The sequence below is a fragment of the Manis pentadactyla genome, chromosome 14 (assembly GCF_030020395.1).
Source record: "Manis pentadactyla isolate mManPen7 chromosome 14, mManPen7.hap1, whole genome shotgun sequence".
In the NCBI taxonomy this organism is placed as follows: domain Eukaryota; kingdom Metazoa; phylum Chordata; class Mammalia; order Pholidota; family Manidae; genus Manis; species Manis pentadactyla.
Genome location: NC_080032.1, coordinates 6,837,213 through 6,856,485, shown reverse-complemented (window position 1 = coordinate 6,856,485; position 19,273 = coordinate 6,837,213). Strand labels below are relative to the sequence as shown.

General features: G+C 48.5%; 1 protein-coding gene across 5 annotated transcripts in view; it reads left to right on the top strand.

Annotated features, from left to right (window-relative positions):
- Positions 1–19,273, top strand: part of LIMK2 (LIM domain kinase 2) — a 61,332-nt gene that overhangs the window by 8,298 nt on the left and 33,761 nt on the right. For 2 of the 5 annotated variants that reach the window (XM_057492347.1, XM_057492344.1), the window contains exon 2: positions 2,084–2,183. In XM_057492347.1, the coding sequence (XP_057348330.1) occupies positions 2,084–2,183 (100 nt within the window). Of the gene's footprint in view, positions 1–2,083; positions 2,184–18,622; positions 19,032–19,273 lie in introns of those variants that run through there. The other 3 variants (XM_057492345.1, XM_057492343.1, XM_057492346.1) reach the window with 3 other exon arrangements.

Sequence of the window (19,273 nt, the reverse complement as noted above, 5' to 3'; positions counted from 1 at the left end):
AATTTTGTGCCAAGTACCTAGAACAGAGCAGGTGCTGAATAAGTGTTGGTTGAATGGCTTGGAGTTTCTCAAGACCAGAGAAAGCAGGGGAAGTTCAGGAAGATGTGGCAATAATAGGTTATCTCGAATATCCTCATAGTGAAAAGTCCTGATCCTTTCTGAATTTTGGAAATAACCAGAAGTCATTCAGAGCCAAGATGTTGAATTGCTAAGTGGGTGGTCAGGTTAGAGATTGTTCCTTTTGGGTTAAGTCAAAACAAGAAATAAGGTGTGGCTAAAAATAATGAGATTTGCTGGGAATGGGGCACAGCAGTTCACAAACTGACTCTGAAAGCCCTTCCATGTGAGAGTTCCAAAAATGTCTCAAACCCGTACCTCTAGAACTTGGAAGATTCATTTGGATGGCTGCATTCATTGAAAACCCTCTTACTAATTCATTGTCTCACCCACGGTCCATAACCCAGTCTGAGTAAGTCTGTTAGATTTTCTGCCTTGGAGTTTGGGAGGGTGCCGGCCTCTCTGGCCACTACCACCCCAAAATGAAAAAGGCCCCTCTTGAGAATTCGAGAATTTTAGATGAGGAGGCACTGGGCATATATGTCCTCTTGCTATGGACTAGAGGAGAGGAGGAGCAGGTGGGTCAAGTTATTAAAGCCGCCTGCCAGCATGCTTAACTCTCCTCTGGGGTATGAAGGCAGCTGTCTGTGCCCTGGTTGCCCCAGGATGCTGCTGAACAATCTTGAACTGCCGGGAATGTGCATTGTCTATTCATGGCCCCTGTGCCTGTGAAACAGGGTTCGGTGACTGTCACTGTGCCTGTGGCAGTCTGGAGTTACTCAGAGAGAACAAAGCTGCATACACGGAGCACACAAGGAAGTCTTGTAACAACCTTGTCCTGCTTTCTAGGGCTGAATCAGGTACCACAGTTTGATCTCAGCTGCCTTCTTTATTTCAAGAAGTTGGCATCTGAGCCACACCAGAAATGTTGTGTTTTGTCCCTTTTGGGGAGACATGGACCAGCTCTGTGCTGTTGCCCATGCTACACAGCCCTTCCCCATTCTTTCTCAGCCTTTTGTAAAGTAAATCTTCCCCATCCTTCAAGGCTCAGCTCAAGTGTTGGCTTCCCCTTTACAAAGACTTTCCTGGTTCCCCTAAATGGAGTGAGCAGGAATTACCACGGCAGAGTAGAAAGAACATGGGCTTTAGAGTGAGCCAGACATGAATTATGAATTGGAATGCTAGATCTGCCACTTGGGCTGTCACCCCTGGCCCCAAGTTCCAGTTCTTTCCTCTGCTAAATGAGCATAATACCTGTCTCACGGGATTGTTTTGAGAATTAAATGAAATTGGGTCTGTGAGAGCACCTAACAGTGTTCTTGGCATATAGGAGGTGTTCATTAAATGTCTGTTTCTTCCCTTTACACCTGTAATGTCTTTCTCTGTACTAAAATAGCACTCTGCTTCCACTTCTGAAATAACACCTAAATGAAAAGTTACAATATGGAAGACGGTTTCTTTTTCTTTTCCACTGATTTGCTCATTGGCGAGCAGGGGTAATGTCATCCAGCGGTCTCCAACGTAGATCTTGGGGAGAGCCCACGATGTTGGTTGGATGAGCTCTTAGACTAGGTGATGGGAGATCTGCACAACCAGGGCTTTTGAGGAATAGGAAAAGGCAGTAACATCTTCAACCTAGAGAGAAGTTTCTCGGTAGCTGGGAACACCCACAGGAAAGGCTGACCCTGAAAAGAAAAAGACCTTACTCATTCTGTCTGCTCAGAGCTGTAATAAGCAAAAGCTGAAAGTTCTAGAAGTCAGGTTTTGTGTCAGTGGAAAATGAACAATCAGAGCCATTTCTAAAAAATGGAACGAGACTGCTTTTGAGACCATAAATTCCCTGTCCCTGAGCTGATAAGCAGGCTGGGTCGACGCTTGTGTGGAGGAGGGAATGGTGCCCCTAGTGGAGCCCTGCCCAGCCCTTTCAGTACAAGTCTGTTAGCTCAATCTTACTCTACGCAGTAGGAATCCTGTCCCTGTGCCCCCTGCTGCTTCGGGCCTCTGAACCGCTTGATTTTGTGTGCAGGTGAAGATGCCTGGAGATGTCGGGGCTGTGGGGACCAAGTTGCTCCAAGCCAGAGGTTGTACAGGACTGTCAATGAAGCCTGGCACAGCTCTTGCTTCCGGTAAGTGGGTCTGTCCCCATCTTTGCCAGTGCACTACAGGCCAGGCACTATTTGGTATTTTGGAAAATACAAAAACAATCTTCTGACTTGAGAGTCTCCATTTCGGTGTGGGTGAGGGATGGGGGTGGGATGTGCCACAGAAGAGCACATGAGCAAACATCAGGTGTGGCTGGCCCTCCAACACTGGGTGAAAGTGGAAGAGCCACTGAATGGCCAGGTGCAACTAGAGGTGGGGTAGGGGGATAGGAGGAGCTCTCCCCAGGGTGCCCCAGCACCCTCACTGTATAGGTGAGGAAACTGAGGCCCAGAAAGAGAGACTTTCCCTCACTGCTGTTTCTGCAGGTGCCTCAAGGGTTGTTTTTAATGCAGTTGGCAAAGCCACCTCTTCACCACAGGGTACCTCCTGAGCTTCCCGTTTTTTTTACTAACTTCATTAGAGCTCTTGGATAATTGTTTGGAGGCAGCTTGGTTCCTTGAAAATAATAAAGACTTTAAGGTCAGATTTGTTCCTGCTGTCTGAGGCCCAGTTTCCTCATCAGGAAAATATGGATGTTAAGAATTTATCTCATAGACTTGTTAAAACTGAGTAAAATCAAATATGCCAAGGGCCCAGCGCATGGTAGGCACCCACTGAATGGCTTTTCCTTTCCCCTGTGAGATTGGAATCCTCAAGAGTGGGAGCTTGTCTTTTCATTCTCCATAACATAAACCAGTGCCTGGCCTACAGTCATTCCATATCGGAGGCTGGGTGGGCATGTGTGGCCCCTATGGTCTGAGGCGGCAGAGCTGTGTTCATATCCTCTGAATGAGAGACTGTGGATAGGCACCATGTGCTGTAGATTCCAGCTCCCACACACAGCTCTTGTTGTCAAGCACTCCCTGGTGCTGATACCAAGTAATTTAAGTGACCTTTAAGCATTTGCCTCTGCCCAGGAACTACGTGGGGGTTGACCTGGAAAGCTGTGGCCTCTAGAAGGTTTGGAGAGGAACCAGCATTTTTCTGCCCTTTCAGCTCTAACTCAGAGCTCTCTAGTCTTCTCTGTGGATTGAATTGCCTTTGTTGCTCCTCCTTTCACTGTCAGGAAAGTTGATTCCGCCTTCACTGTGCCTTTTAGGAAGTTAGGAGCAGAGTGTCCAAGCTGTAAGGGACCTTGCAGAGAAAGCTTTAGGTGAGCCCGTTCATTTTAGAGCTGAAGCTACCAAGCAGCCTCAGAACCTCATGAGTTCCTAGGCCAGGGCTTGCCTTGGCATCTAACCGTGTGTTCTTGTTGTTCCTGCTTTTTTTTTTCCTGTTTGTGTGAACATTTTCTAACGAAAATAAGCAGGACAGGGTAGAACAAGCTAATCTTTTGAATTTTTGGATTCTCCTAGAACTAAAGAACTTCAGAACTAGGGGCACCACATACCATATGATATAACCACTACCTATCACAGATGAGAGGCCCGAGACCAAAAAGACCAAAAGGGTTACACAGACAGGCCTTGGATGAGAAGAGCTGGCCTCAGAACTGATGTTGGGTCAGTTGTAGGTCTGGTCAGATGCTAGATTGCTAGAGAGCTCTGTGTGTGTGTGAGTGAAACAGAGAAAGAGACAGAGAGCAAATACATTCTTGCAGAAAGTAAGGCACATTACTGTGATGGATAGGAGTGCAGGCTATGTATGCAATGAGACTGTTTCCAAATCCTGGCTTTGCAACTTACTAACTGGCCTTAGGTGACTTCTCAGAGCCTCAGGTGCCTTGTATGTAAAATAGGGATAAGAATACTCATCCCACAGGTTTTGGGGGAGGATTAAAGGTGACAACCCATATCAAGTGCCTGGCATAGTACCTGACACGAGGAAAACCCTTAATAATCAGTAGCTGTCACTTTATATTATGTCATGAGTGTGTATCTGCATACATTGCTACATTGCTTTCCCTGTTACCCACTCACTGGTCACCTGATGTGGGGCCTCAGGGATCAAGGTTAATTTTGAACTACCCTGGCACAAGTAAGCCAAACAGCATGCCTGTGGGGGAAGTAGAGCATCTAGGTTCGGTCTCGTGTTTACACCGTTGCCTCAAGACCCTGTAGTCTAGCTCTGATGAAGGATCCCATCTCCCGACTCCTGAGCTTTCCCACCCAAACTGGATGACATGAAGCCCTTAGACGGAGCCTGTAATTTCCCTTGGGGAGACTGGCTGCTTTGGAGCCAGTCTGACTTTGGCCCAAATTGTAGGAACATCTTCAGGGCTGGGAGGGAGTGTGTTTGACCCCAGAAGTAGCCTGGGTTTTGAGGGGCACAAGGCATCAGACTGGACAGTCTTCTAAGGTCTCTTCTACCCCAGCTCATCTGGGATTCCCTGGTGGATTCAGAGTGCCTGGGTGTGGGCCTGCTGGAAGCAGGACCCTCCCTCCATGCTACCCAAAGAAACTCATTCTTCATGACTTCCTTCCAGGCCTGCTGTTAACCCAGCTGGGCTACAGTTTCAATAAAGGAAATGACTTTTCTTCTCCCCTGCCCCCACACCTTTGTTTTCCTAGTTACAGGGTGCGGCTGGATACTGAACCGAAAAATTGCTGGTGTTTGGCCCAAAATCCTCCCCTCGCCTTCTCCTTATACTACCCCCCTACCCTCACCCCCCTTTACCCCACCCTCCCGCCATGTGTGCACCACATCCATAATCCTGCCTCTGATAACTTTCCACCATATTCTCAGGTACCCGAGACAAGGCTGGATCCTCAGTGGAGGCCAGCTGACAAACGTCCGGGAAGTACCTAGTCTGTAATTGTGCTGGTGCAGTGGGCACCTGGCCAGGATCCCTCTGCTCTCCGGATCCTTGGCTGACCAGCCCTCCTACTTCCTCTCCTCAGCCTTGCAAAGGCCTGTTTGCACCCTGACTCTCTGTGGCCTTCTCTTTCCTTGAGCAGTGCCATTAGTTCTAGAAGCCAGGGAGACTCTCTCTGAAGCTCTCTGGAACTGGCTCCCTCTCAGCCGGGTAGGCCAGGAAAGCAGCCAGACTGTACCTGGTTTGTAGCTGAGGTTAAATGTGGAGCTAGGAATGGTGACCTCGCCTCCTGGCAGGTTGGCAAACCAAAGAGCTTTGACAAGTTTTCCGACAGTTATCTTTTCACCCTCTGCAGAAGTGTTTGTCCAAGAAGGAGGGCTTGAAGGAGAAGGGCAGAGCTGCCTCTGTTAGTCTTTATGGCCCCTACCTGGGACTCTCATGCTTGACCTGGTTCCTCACAGCATTAGAGGGGAAAACCCACCATTCCAAGCTCCTGGGAACTGTTTGAGCTGTCTCTTTTGAGATATGATTTCTGATACCTATGATCTAGAAAAGGGATGGTGCAGACAGAAAGCTGTTGTCATCTTATCAGGCAACAGGCCATATCTGCTAAATTTGTGACTCTAGGGAAGGCCAGTGAAGAAATTACACACAGAGAGACCAGAGGCTGAGGTGTAATGGGCTGGCTGATGACAGTTTTCTGTGATGCTGAGAGCCATGCTCATTTTCTCTTGCACTCCCCTATCTAACCAAGTGTGGTAGAATCATAATTACAGTAATAGGTACCATTTGTTGAGTGCTTACTTTGCACCAGACACTGTCCTAAGCATTTCACATGAATTTTTTAAGTTAATTCTCCCAACAACTTAATAGCTGCAGTACTGGTTTACCTATTTTACTTGCTTATGGTCACAAGCTAGTCAGTAACATAGCTGGGATTTGAACCCAGGCATTCTGACTCCTGGCTGTATACCTGAATATGGTCATGCATTTAATACCTCCTTGAGGCCATTTCCTCTTCTGAAACTTCAGGGAAAAATACTCACCCTGCTTGCCTCACATTGCTAGCGTCAGATAACACTCAAGGGTATTGGTTCAAAGACTTCATGAACTCTCTCAAGTGTCAACAAAAGTTAAAATTTTCCTGGGTCTCTCTGGCTCCCAGTAAGGAAGACAGTGGAGCAACCCTGCCATCTGCTGCTGTTTTGTACAGTTGCTGTGTTTATTGACCAAAGCCTTCAATTTCTAGTTTGCTCATTTATCTGGTTTATCTCTAAGGACGCAGCCAGCCAGCAGGTCATTAAGGCTGGCTGTTGGACAAGGGGCTGGGGCCTGCCTGACAGAGGATGGGAAGGACAAATACCTGGTCCTTCCTCTGCCCGACAAGGGACTGCAGCATGAACACAGTGGGCTTCCTAGGATTGACCAGCTGTATGTGACCTTCAGTGTGCCTTAATCCTGCTCTGTTCTTAGGGAAGAGAGAACTCAGACCCCAAAGAAGCCCCACGGCAGCTGTCAGCAGGGATGGAGAGAGGTAGGGGTGGGGCCAGAGATAGACCACTGATATTTAAGCATTGTATTGGGAGTTTCACCTAGGTTACCTGATTCAACCCTCATGGTAACCCTGCAACCGCGTTTTATAGTAAAACAGAAAGGCCTGAAATGGCAGAGGAACTTGCCCAGAGTCACACACAGCTGTCGTTTGACTTTAGGTCTCCCTGGCTCCACTTGGAGTTGAGTCTAAGCTGAGCCAAGCTAGCTATGGAACCGTGGGCAAGTTCTTACGCCACTGTGCACCTCAGTTTTTTCTCTGTAAAATGTGGTCAGAGTGACCTGGCTCACGAGGTAGTGGGGACCAAGGAGGCCATGGACAAGAAGGCACTCTTGAGACCTCAGAACGGCGTAGTGTGGGGGGTCAGCAGCAAGCAGCGCATGGAGACATTGTGCTGCTTGCATTAGCTGTGCGCTGTGATTGTGGGCATCATCTGCTATCTTAAAGGCACCAAATTAGGTGCTCCTGAGGATACAGATTTGACATACTGCCTTGGTCTCCTAACTGGCTCCCTCAGACAGCTAAAAAAAAACCGGAGGTAACGTGGACCATTCCTAAGGGTAGGCTCTAGTCTGGCTTCCGTTCTATCTTTCCCCTGAAATGTTCTCTCAGTCATGTTCCAGAGGACAGCCTCATCAGTCCCACTGGCCACTCCTCAGTCTTCGTCTCACGTAGACTCCCCAGACTGCAGTAGAGGTAGTAGGGAAAAGTGAATCAGGGTTTGGAATTAGGCTGCTTAAGTTTCCATATCCGCTTCTCAGGAGTCCGCTGACCTTAAGTCAGTGGCTCAGCTTTCTTTGCCACAGATTTCTCATCTACAAAGGGGAAATGAAGTGATTCCCACCTCAGAAGGTGGTTGTGCAGATTAAGTCTGATCACGTATCTGGAGCCCTTGGCATAGTACCTGGATATAATTAGGACTTAACAGATGTTCACATTTATTACCAGTCTGTCACTCTTGAAACATTCCCTTCCCTTGGTTTCCATGACATCCCACACTCCTGGTTTTCCCCTACTTCTCTGGTCCTTCCAGATTGCTTCTCGTCTCTCCAGCTCTGCAGTGTTGCCATTCCTCCAGGTGTGCACTGTTTTCTCCCTAGTCAGCCTCACCCACACCTGTGGCTTCTGTTGTTCTCCACAAACTGATGACCCTGAAATCAGTTTCTCCACTGAGCTCTGGACCTGTCTATCCTATTGTCAACTTCACATGTCTGTTTGAATCTCTTCCAGGCATCTCAGACCCAGCTGGAGTTCCAGTCTTCCCCCAAAACTGGCTCCTCTTCCCACTGTAAACTGTCGCGTTGAATGGCACTACCACCTGCCTGCTGCCCAAGTCAGAACATGGGGTTCCTTCTTGATAACTCCTCTCTCATCCTCCATATCCAAGCCTATTGGTTTTATCTCCAGATTATACTTTGAATGCATCCATTTCTTTTCATTTCCCCTACCACCACCCTGTCCTAGGCTACCACCATTTCTCACCTGGAGGACCGCAGAAGTCATCTGATGGTCTAGTCACTCTGCACCCCCGCAGTCCATTCTCCCAAGGCAGCCAGAGGGAGTGATCTTTAAAAAAAGAAACTGACCATGTCACACTCTGTCATCTCTGTCCTTATACACTTACACTACTTTCCAAGGTTCTTGGATAAAGGCCAAAGTCTTAATGTGGCTGTGGATAAAATGAAAGTTCCTGTGGCCAGGATTCTCACCTGGCCCTGGTTGGCTACCTCACTGCACACGTGTGGGCAATGCATTGTTATTGACTCTATATAAAGAGCCCTGCCCAGTGCTCTGGGCGACATGGTGGCACAGCTGCAAGGCTGCAGGAGGGCAGAGCAGAGGCTGGAGTGGCAGCAGTGCCGAGGACAGAGGCCCAGAGGACAGCTGTGTGGACAGAGGCCTAGAGGCAGAGACTGTCTTGCTGCATGCAGACTCGCTCTGAGTGGACAAGATTTTAGTGATTGACCTGCCACGGTGGGAATAAAGTTGGGTATAACCCTTTCACCCCAAGAACGTTCTACTGTCATTTCTTTGGTCACATTGAATCCATAGTGAACTTGCTCGGGGCTGAGACCCATTGGCCAGACAGTGGCCTACAGAGCTGCCTCCTGTACCACCATGGCCTGGCCTCTCCCCACAGCCACCTCCTCTCTCCACTTCAGCCTCACTGCTCTTCTTCACAGGATCCGAAACACACCCTTCTTCCCTCTGACAAGGACTTTGTTCCCGCAGTTCCTTCTGGCTGGAATGCTCTTTTGACCTAATGAACTCCTCCTCATCTTTCATATCTTTAAGGATGTCTCAGGGAAATAAGTTATAGACTAGGTCATGACCCCTGTTTATGCTTTCATAGACCTTCCCTCTGAAGCTTTTTGTGCAGTTTTAATTTCACATTTATTCATTTGATCATCTCCTTAGTGACATTCTGAGACCTCTAATATTCTGTAAGCATAACTTGGTCAGGGACCATGGGGCATTTTGCCCCTCATTGTGTCACCACTGAGCACATCAGTGGCCGGGGAGGGGATATTTGTTGAATGAATTGCCAGGGGTGACCCAGAAGTCTGATGTAAGTGTGGCCTTTCCCTGCCCTTCCCCTTCCCCACATCCTTCCCTTAACAGCCACTGTGGCTGCAGTTACTGTAAATGGCAGGGAAGAGTTGGTTCTGGTCATTGGGTTGTTTTGGGAAATTGCCTGCAAGTGTCAAGGTGAGAGTTTGAAGTTTTTGTCTTCTGCCCTCAAAGAGAGGCAGCAGCAGGGCTTGAGCTGTGTTTCTCTGTAGGTACAATCCAGGCAGGAACAAGCCCCTAGAGAGAGGCAATAGAGGGAAGAATGAATTCAGTTACTCCAGCCCAAACGAATTATGAATTGTCCTGAAATCTGACAAATCTCAATTCTAATCCTAAATCTTTTTTATTTATTTGTTTTTTTAATTTTAGCAACCTTTGAAGGATGGCATTAGCTAAAAATGACCATTCTGTGTAGACTGGGAAAAATGGAATGCTCACATAATATCTTCTACTTAAGGATGATTTATGGAGGGGAGGGAGTGGCTAGGTTGGTGATTGCCCAAGAACTTGGAAACAAAGTTTGTCCCCTGGGAGTTAATCTGATTAGATCTACATGTAAGGAGAGTGGGTATCGTGTGATAGTAAAGAGCACAGACTCTGGAACCAGATTGCTTGGGTTCAAACCCTGGTTCTGCCATTCATTAGCTCTGTGCCTTGGGCAAGTCACTTACCCTTTCTTTGCTTCATTTCCTCATCTGTAAAGTGGAGATACTGACCCACTGCCTACCTCCTAGTGGTGTAGTGAGAGATGAATGAGTGAGGTTGTGGGTAGCACGGAGCGGGAACAGGGCCTTGCATGTTCGTGTTAGCCACTTGTTTTTCGTTACTAGGGAGCCAAATACCTCCCAGGGCTGAATAATATGTGAATTGGTGATTGTTATATATCTAAGAAAGTAATGATTTTTTTCCATAAAAATTAGTTTAAAAAGCAGTGAAATAATGAGTAGCAGCAGTGAAACAGAAAGTGAGAAGTCAGGGAGACAAAACTAGTAGTGTGCCCAGATACAGATCCTGAACCTGGTTTGGCCCCCAAGAACCCAGAAGGAGGTTTTTTGCTTCAGGCAGGGTTGGTTTTGCCGGCCCCCTACAGCCAGAATGAAATTTGCCTCCATGGCTACTAATTTCTCTTTATTTTAAGTCCATGCTCACAGAGCAACTTTCATGCCTAATTCAGCTTCCTGGGATTCCTGATAGCAATAAAGATCTGGAGATAGTACCTGTACAGGGCATATGGGTGTTCTGATTTCAACTGTTAATTCGTAAGTGGACAGTGTGAGGTTGATAAATGGTTAGGATAGAACCATCTTAGAATATCTGCACCTCTCTGCATACTATAAAGTCCTGTGCCCAAAAGGCTAAAAGTGAGTCTTGGATTAGGGTCATTCACCAAGGTGACACTAGCTTGGAGAGGTCTGAGTGGTCAGCCAGCCACCTTCCTCTGACTACAACCGCTTCCTCATGGCTCCCTTCCCTGTGGAGTTTTTTTGCTCACTAATTCCTTCCTTTCACAGAGGAGGCAGGGGAGGTGTAATGGCTTTCCTCAGATAACACAGGTGATCTGTCAAATTTTCAGGTCTCTGCCAGGCTAGGGCTCTTCTCCTGGGATTGCCTGGAGATTTGTTGATGTATCCAAAGCATTTTTTTCCCAGTGCAGCCAGGAACAGAATGTTTATGTAAACACAGCATTTGATACTGAATGTTGACAATGCAATTCTCTAATATTAGTATCATGGAGCAACAATGAATGATTATCTACAAGGGTTGTGACCCCATTCTTCTGTGCTTACAGTCCATACCAGCAAATCTTAGCTGTTAAAATGCCTAACTTGGGAGAGATGTGGCCTGAGGATGAAGCCATAGTCTGCTGTTAGTGCACAGTAGTTGGCTAGCAGACTTCATGTGGACATACACATAACCTGCTGTGGACTTGAAGCAGAAATGCCCACTCAGGGAGACAAACTGGCAATTAAAGACCAGCACGCTCTTTGGTGTTTCAGGCTTTATGTTCTGCCAGTTGGAAGCCTCTGCTTGCTTACATACCTCTGCCTATGACTGACTCTTCCACTTGGCAGGCCTGCCTCTTGGTGATCTGCCCCTGCTCCCTTCATCCTGGCCCACTCTCTGATCACTCTTCACACATGCCCTGCACTGCAGCTTACGGACCAGACTGTTATACCTCAGTGCTTTTGCACATGTTGTTCCTTCAGGCTTGAATGCCTGTTGCATGCCTGGTGATCAGCTGATACATCTTGTCCTCCATGGAGAAGCCTCCCCAAATCCACCCTTGACCCTCCCCACCAATCAAAGGAGACTTTTCTCCCTCTTTGTTATTCTGCTCAGACCTCAATTTATAGCCCTGTTGGTATTTTTTGACACATCTAACATCATTCCTGGAATATGAAATTCTCCAAGTCTGGAGCCCTATCTAGTTCCTTTGTATCCCAGAGCTTAGCAGTATACCTAGAAACACAGTGGTACTCAGTGCTTATTGGGCAAAAGACCACCCTTCCCGTGAACACTTGGATAAAGCCCTTTCAGTATGCATCATCACCATCTCTTTGCTCCGTTTTAATCTACAAGGCAAAGGCTTTTCTTTTGAAGTGGGAGCATGGAATAAGATCACTGTCTGTGAATGTCATTCCAAAGCTCAGAACCATCAAAGCTAGGCCCACTGTGGCAGCCCACTGTCCCAGCTTGCCTTGTAGTTTCCCTTCAAGAGCTGGGCTCCCTCTTCCCTTGGGCTGTGCTGGAGGGGTGCTAACAGATTGTCTTTCTCCACCCTTCTTACCATTACTGGAAAGAACCTCTGAGTACCTCAAGGTCCTCAAATTCTTGCCAGATTTGTATAAGGGTAGTTTTCCTCTGTGTGCCAGTCGTGGTGTGGTCATGCCTTCCTGAGGCTGCTCTCTTGTGATCCTGACAAGGCCAGAGGTCTGCCCCCATCAGCAGCACTGACTGGCAGCAGTCCAGTTATTTCTGAAGTTGGCTAATGTCAGCCCTTGTGTTTTGTTTGTGTATTGTTTTTAACTTATTTCAATTTCAAAGGTGGACTTTTCATGAGATGACCCTATATTCTAGAGTCATCTTTCCCCACCATACCCTGAGCACTGCTACTGTGTGTCACTGAGGAAAAGAGAGAGGCAGCTACTGTGGGGTTACAGATGAGTCAGAACGGCACCAGGAAGGTGAGTCCCAGTGAGCCAAGGCTTTACAGAATGTCAACCACCAAACATTTATTAAGCTGCATCCAGAATAAGGTGAACAACCTGTCTTACAGTCATTTCCTCATTTATAGCAAAGGGATAAAAGTCATCTGTTCCTGCCTGCCTCACAGAGTTAGTGTAAGAAAAGAGTGAAATCGAGCAGAAGAGCACATAGGAAAGAGGAAAGTCATGGTTTCAGCCTTTGGTAAGCATCAGATACACTGGGGTTTGTTTAAAATGCAGATTCTTGGGCCTGTCTCAGGGATTCTTACATGCAGGCTTGGGGTAAATCCCAGGAATCTTCCTTTTCAACAAGCTGCCCAGGAGAGTCTGATGATGCTGTTCTTTCAGCCCTACTTTTGGAAAATAAATCAAATAGCAACCATAAAAGAGTTATTGGAGGCAACTTTAGCGCCTTGGACTTGAAATCCAAAGACTTGCATTAAATCTGAGCTCTGCCAATTCCTAGGCTTGTGGCCTTGAACAACAGCCGTCCCCGTGGGCCTCAGTTCCTTGTGTGTGAAAAGGAGATGACAGCCCCAACCTCACAAAGTTGTGAGAATTATAAATGAAAGCATATGTGAGCAAGCCCACCTCAGCGCCTGGCTCGTGGAACTCAGGCAGTGTTCAGCAGACTGGGAGCTAAGTGTCCACGACTTTTGAAGTGTGGTGTCGTATTAACAAACACCAGGCAAAAGACAATCTTTGGCATCCATCTTAAGTATCACGGGAATTCAGATAGAACCTTAGAGATTTAGTCCAATGCCTGTTTCACAGCTCATGAGCTTGAAACTGGAAGGGATGACGGGAAGCCCAAGATGTATGAGGGGCACCCAGTCACATGAAATGTGTTTAGATTTTCAGACTAGAAAAATTACTTCCAATATACTGAAAAAAAAAAAAAAGAAAGAAACCTTACTGGCACAGTAATGGAACTACTATTAGTAACTTTTGAGAAACCTTGGAGAATGGGGTTGAAAATCCTGATATGATTGTTTGTTCCATACTTGCTATATACGAGGCACTAGGGATCTAGTACTGAAATAAAAATGGATATGGCTAACTGGCCCAGTTTTCAAAAAGGACGAAAAGGAGATCCTGGAAAAAAGTAAACTTACAATCCTTTGACTTGACTCCATCACAAAAAGATGCTGATCATTAGGATTCAGCAGTAGTGAATTTGTCTGACTAATGAGACTTGACTTCATGTTTTCACTGGGTGGCTAGTCATGAGGTTCCCTCTTGATTTCCATAAGGCACTTGATAAACTCTACCACGATATTCTGATAGTAAAAATGTGGACAGGAAATCTGGAAAAGTCAGATGCAGTTCAACATACTCAGCAGTTTGGAGCCCTCTATTGGCAAGGCAGGATTCCTGAATGCCTTGCTAGGGCTCATGTGGAGGAAGGGGCATGGGATTTGGGGTCAGCAGATCCAGATTTTAATCTCAGTCTTGCACTTCCCAGCAGTAACTTTGCATGAGTTACCTAACATCTCTGGGCTTTGCCCTGCCTATACTGCAGGTACTCCTCTGAGGTTGTTGGCAGTGACTAAGCTAGATTAAAAGCCCTTTGCAAACTGAAAATGCTTTATGAATATGAGTTACCATCACCATTCTAGTACCATAGTGGCTCATAATGGGATTCCTGCATCATGTTTATTTACTGGTCTTCTGTGGACAGCTGGTGTGGGCCTTACATAGTTTGATCTGGCCGTAGGTAGATAGGGGCTGTGTGATGTGCCTGGGGACACATCAGCGCAACTCTTCCCAGAGGAGATTGAGTACTCTGTGGGAGCTGGACCTGGAAAAAGGAGGAGATAGTCACCAGCTGGAGATGTAGGAGGCTGCAGAAGGAACTAAGAGAGCACCGGCATGGGGACTTCCGGAAAGAACCTTTGTGGCCAGGTCAGGAAGTGCAGTGGGGGCATGAGGTGGCCAGAGTTGTGACCCAGATGGGGAAGCTGAAGAGACAGAGGTCCAAAGGGCAGGCACCCAAGCAGGCTTTGCCTTTGGGCGAGAGCACTAGGAAAAACGTGGGAGGATGTTTGCTCTAAATTGTGGGGTTCATTTTGCTGTTATTCATTTATCATTTTAAAAAGCAGTACTTAAGTGTAAGGAAGAAAATGTAAAAAACATCAAAATGGTAGAAAATGAATGCTGTTTCAACCCTGCTTCTATGTATCTCACTACACAAAAGGAGAAACTGATAACGGTGTGGTGGGGTCTTTCTGCTGTTCTCTGAGGGTTATGCGCATAGACTTGAACAATGGGAATGTATTGTACAGCCTCTCTGAGACCTGGGTTCATCTTTTTGAACTTGAATTTTTCATGTAGGACCCGATCCAGGACAGTTTCTGTTGCAGCACTACGATCTACTTCATTGTTTGTAACAGCTGCATATATTCTGTTGTTTGGGTGTAGAAATTGTTCAGACCACCACTATCGATGGGCACACGAACTGCTCCTAATCTTTTAGTATTAGACAATGCTGGGTACATGTCCTGCCAAATTCATAAGAATATTTTTCTAGGCAAAATTTCTATCAGTGGAATTCCTAGGGCTCTGTTTTAGAAAGATGACTGCTGCCGGAGTATGAAAAGTGAATTGGAAGAGAGACAGAGCAGAGGCAGGATGAACGTTCAGTCAGTGGGCGTGGTGATGCTCACCTTTCAAGATTCAGAAGCTGGGGAGTGCCCAGGAGCTCCCTTCCCCGGTTGGAGTCCTCCTGGCCAGTAGAGGGCCCCACAAAAACACAGTTCCCTGGGCTCCGGATGATCTAACCAGAGCCCTCTTCTGTGGACGGGTTGGGGCGATTCATTCCTTCACCGCTCCTCACCAGAGAGCGCTCACTTGGGCTGCCGGCCTTGAAGATTGCTGCCTCCAGCCTCTCACAGCCGCCTTGACGCCCTGTGTCTTAGCTGGTTCAGAGGAGTCATTTGCTCAGCCCCCTGCCAGGTTTCCAGTGCGTGAAATGTGCAGGAGATTAGTACCTCTCCTGCCCTCGTATCGTGTCTGTGCCAGTCCAACAATCAGTGCAGTTACCTCTGGCAGCTATGACTGTGAATCCTCTGCCAGCTGCTCTGGGGACCTAGAAGAGTGGCTTTCTACTCAGGACGAGTATCCAAGGACAGGAGGGGGCAGGATAGCCTTCAGTGTGACCTTTTAACTCCCCAGTTCTGGATGGTTTGGGCCCCTTGAAGTTAGTGCTAAGGAGCCACACACTTGGGTCTGATCAGCCAGCGGCTGGCTGATCACATCTGGAGATTAGTTGTTCAGTGGTTCCTCCTGAAATCTGGATTTATGGGGGTCAAATGGATTCTACCTGGGAGGGGCTTCTGCTAGGCTCAAGATGTGGGGAGGTGGCGGCCTCTCATCTGGGGGAGGCAGTTTTCATGGCATTGAGAAGTCCTCACATTCATTCCCCTCACACCCACCCACCGACCAAGTCCTTTGTAAGGGGAGTTGGGGGAATAGAGAACGTCGGCAGCCTCCTGCTCACATTCCTAGACACCGACTCACTGCGCCTGCCTCCGCTGGAACAGCCGAGCTGTGTGAAATGTCAGGAGGAGTTATGCTCATGGGCCCCCTGGCCCCATCTCTCTGTGGCTTGCATTTTCTTCCATCTGCACTCTGTTCATCAGATGGAAATCAGCGGGTGGGTGCAATTAGAAGATAATTTGCCAGTTCCACACTTAATTTGGGGCCCCTTTTTTGCCTGACCGAATTACAGGGGAACATAATAGATTTTTGGTGAGAAATAGTTGTCTCTCTGGGAGAAAGAGAGCTCCCAGCTCTCTAGCTGGGCAGGCCTTTTGGTATTCTATGTGTTGTTCCCCCCTTCCCCCCTGCCCCACCTCTGCGGCTCCTGTGTGGCCCCCAAGCCAGGATCCTGATCCCCTCAGGGCCAGCTCAAGAGGTTTAACTCACCAAAGAAAACAAGGAGCCCTCTGCAACCTCATAGGGCTGAAAAATGCTAAAGCTGGAAGTTATTTAGAGACCTAACCAAGGCCCAGACAGAGGCCGCAACTTGCTGACGGCCACATGGCTAGCCCATAGTGGTAGTAACAATAGTCTTAATGATATTAGCAGCTAACATTTATCAGCCCTTAATGTGTTCCAGACTTTTGCCAAGGGCTTACGTGCAGTGCATTGTCGCATTCAAACCCAGACAGTCTGGCTCTGGGCCCAGTCTGGACTCCAGACTAGCAATGGTAGAGCTCAGTATAGACAGCTTGGGTTCGAATCCAGGCTTTACCTCGCACTTACACAGCCGAGTGACCTCAGGCAAGCAAATTTAAACTCTCTGCACCTCAGTTCCTTCCTCTGTAAAAAGGGGGAAATCACAGCATTACCAACTAGTGTGGTTAAAATTCATTCGTACATGTAAGTCCTTTGAGCATGCTTGGTGTGGTACAGGGCGAGTGCCTGTCCAGCACTCACTCACTGCTGGCTGCCTCTGGGACTGGAGTGTGCTGCCTGGGTGTCAGCAGGTAGATACGGCTGAGTTCTGCACAAATGCCGAAAGCTGGTCTTCACTTTTAGAGGCAGTAAACAGAGTGGTTGAGCACTGAGTCTAGGGTAGAGGTCCGCAAGCTATAGCCCGCTCCCTGTTTTTGTACAGCCTGTGATTTGTTACACTTTTAAATGGTTGTGGAGAAAAGCAAAAGAATATTTCATGGCACATGAAAATTACATGAAATTCAAATTCTAGTCTCCATAAATAAGATTTTATTGGAACACAGCCACTTCCTTCTGCTTACATTTTATGTATGGCCACTTCCACACTGCAGTGACAGCTGAGCAGCTGTATTTGTGTAGGCCTGTGACAGAGTCTGTTTTTGTGTAGGCCTGAAAAGCCTAAAATGTTTGTTCTCTGGACCTTACGGAAAAAGTGTCCTGATCTCTGCTATAGAGTCACACTGGGTTTGAAACCCAGCCCCACCGCTTACCAGCTGTATGTCTTCAGGCTAGTGACATAACCCTTCAGACCCTCAGTTTTCTTATCTGTTAAGTAGGGATGATAATATCTACCCCATATATTGGCAGTTTAATGTGGTAATACATAACAGATGCAGCGCACTTAACACAGGCCTGGAATATACTGAGCACTCGATACTACTAAGTAGCTTGTAATGGGCACATTCATCTTACTGCATTCATTGTTATCCCTGTATCCACTCAGCAGAGGAACGGGAAAAGTTTCCCTTGAAACCCAGTCACCACCTTTGCCATAGGCTTTTCTGTCACAATGACAGGGCTACGTCAGCAGAGAGGAGTATGTGCCTGGTGGGAGAGAGCTGGTGTCAACTTCTCAAGTCCCACAGTGCTGTCTGGATGTGTCCTGTGCTCCAGCAGTCTTGCTTTTCCCCTCACAGTCCTGCAGGCAGAGGAATAAGGGCCTTTCCCAAAAGTAGGCTGCCGTGGACAACCCCCCACAGCTGGGGCTCTTCAGGCAGGCCCTGCTAAAGAAGTGTTCTCGTTTCTCAGAGATGGGAATTATCTCCACTTTATAAATAAGTAAAGTGAGGTACAGAGAGGTTAGGTAATTTACCCAAGGCCAAAAGACTAGTCAGTGTCAGGGCTGGGATTTAAATGTAGGCCTGTGGGACTCCAGAGCCAGAGCTCTTAGCCCCTTTTCAAAGGGAAACGTCTTCCTCAAAGCCCTTTTGCAAGCAGGAGAATGCCCAGGGACTGGAGCCCAGGTCACCCGTCCCTCTTTCTTTCATTGATTTATTCATTCATTCCCAGCAGAGAATGGGCCGGTAGTGGTGTTTCTAACACTGTGCTTCTCATACTGAAAAGTGATGGAGAACAAGCCTGGGGTGCCTGTGGGGAAGATAGGCCTAGGCATCTGGAGCAGAAGATGCAGGCCAGGCAGAGGGAAGGGATGAATGGGGACCCTGGTGTGAAGACCAAGTAGATGCCAGCCTGGATCAGGGATCCCAGAGAGCAGCGCTCGGAACCCGGGTCTCTGGACCTGCCTCTCCAGCTGGAGAGGTCCCCCTTTCTGGGGGAGTGGCTTGGCCTGGTGCTTTCACCCTGTGCTTGTCTTCACCTCCGACCAGTTTCTGTCTTTTGGGCAGTTCGTCAGGCAGGGGATACTTGGAGGCCGACGCTCACCCTCTGTCCTGCCCTGCCCTGCCCTGCCCTGCCCTGAGCTCCGATGGACGCTCCCCACTCCTGGTTATTGTCTGCAGCACCGGCCTGCATCCTCCCTCCAGCCCAGCTCCACCCCTTGCCTCCAAGGTCTGTTTCCTAGCAGCTGCTCCAACCACACACCTCGGTTCCGCGAGGAGCCCCGCCTCTTCCTCCCTCCCCCCTCGCCGGGGGTGGGACTGAAGAAGAAAGCTCAGTTGACAGCAGCGCTTCTCTCCCAGCCAGTCCCCGGCTCCTGCCCTAGGTGCGACCGTGTGTGTAACCTCCAGGGGAGAGGTGGTTCTCCCGGAGTCCCGAGGGGCCCCCCGAGCTTCCGAGAACTGGGGAGGATGAGCCCCTGTGGGAGTCGGCGGGGGGACGAGTGGCCCAGAGTCCTCCTGCCCCTCCGGCTGCTCAGGAGGGAGAGGTGAGCGCCGGGCAGCCGGCCCGCAGCCAGAGGTGCCGGGAGCCCCAGCCCTGTCATGGTGGCGGTCTGCAGCCAGCCTGAGGCACTCCAGACGGGTTTGCAGCTCAGCTCGTTTATCTGGTGTGGGGAGAAGATGGGGAGTTACTTGTCCGTCCCGGCTTACTTCACCTCCAGAGACCCCTTTCGGTGAGTTGGGCTCGGAGTCCCCTTCCCCATGTCTTCTGGCCCCCGGGTCCTGAGGGGAGGGCAGAGGCCTCTCTGGATCGGCTTCTCGGATTTCACTTGTCCTTTGACCATTGGTCCGGTCAGGCAGAAGCCAGGAGAGGCCATTCCCCAGCAGAACGGGCCTGGAGAGGGCTGCACACCATGTTCTGGGAATGGGGAAGTAGGGGTATAGCCGGAAGGAAGCTCCTGGGGAATTCTGGGCC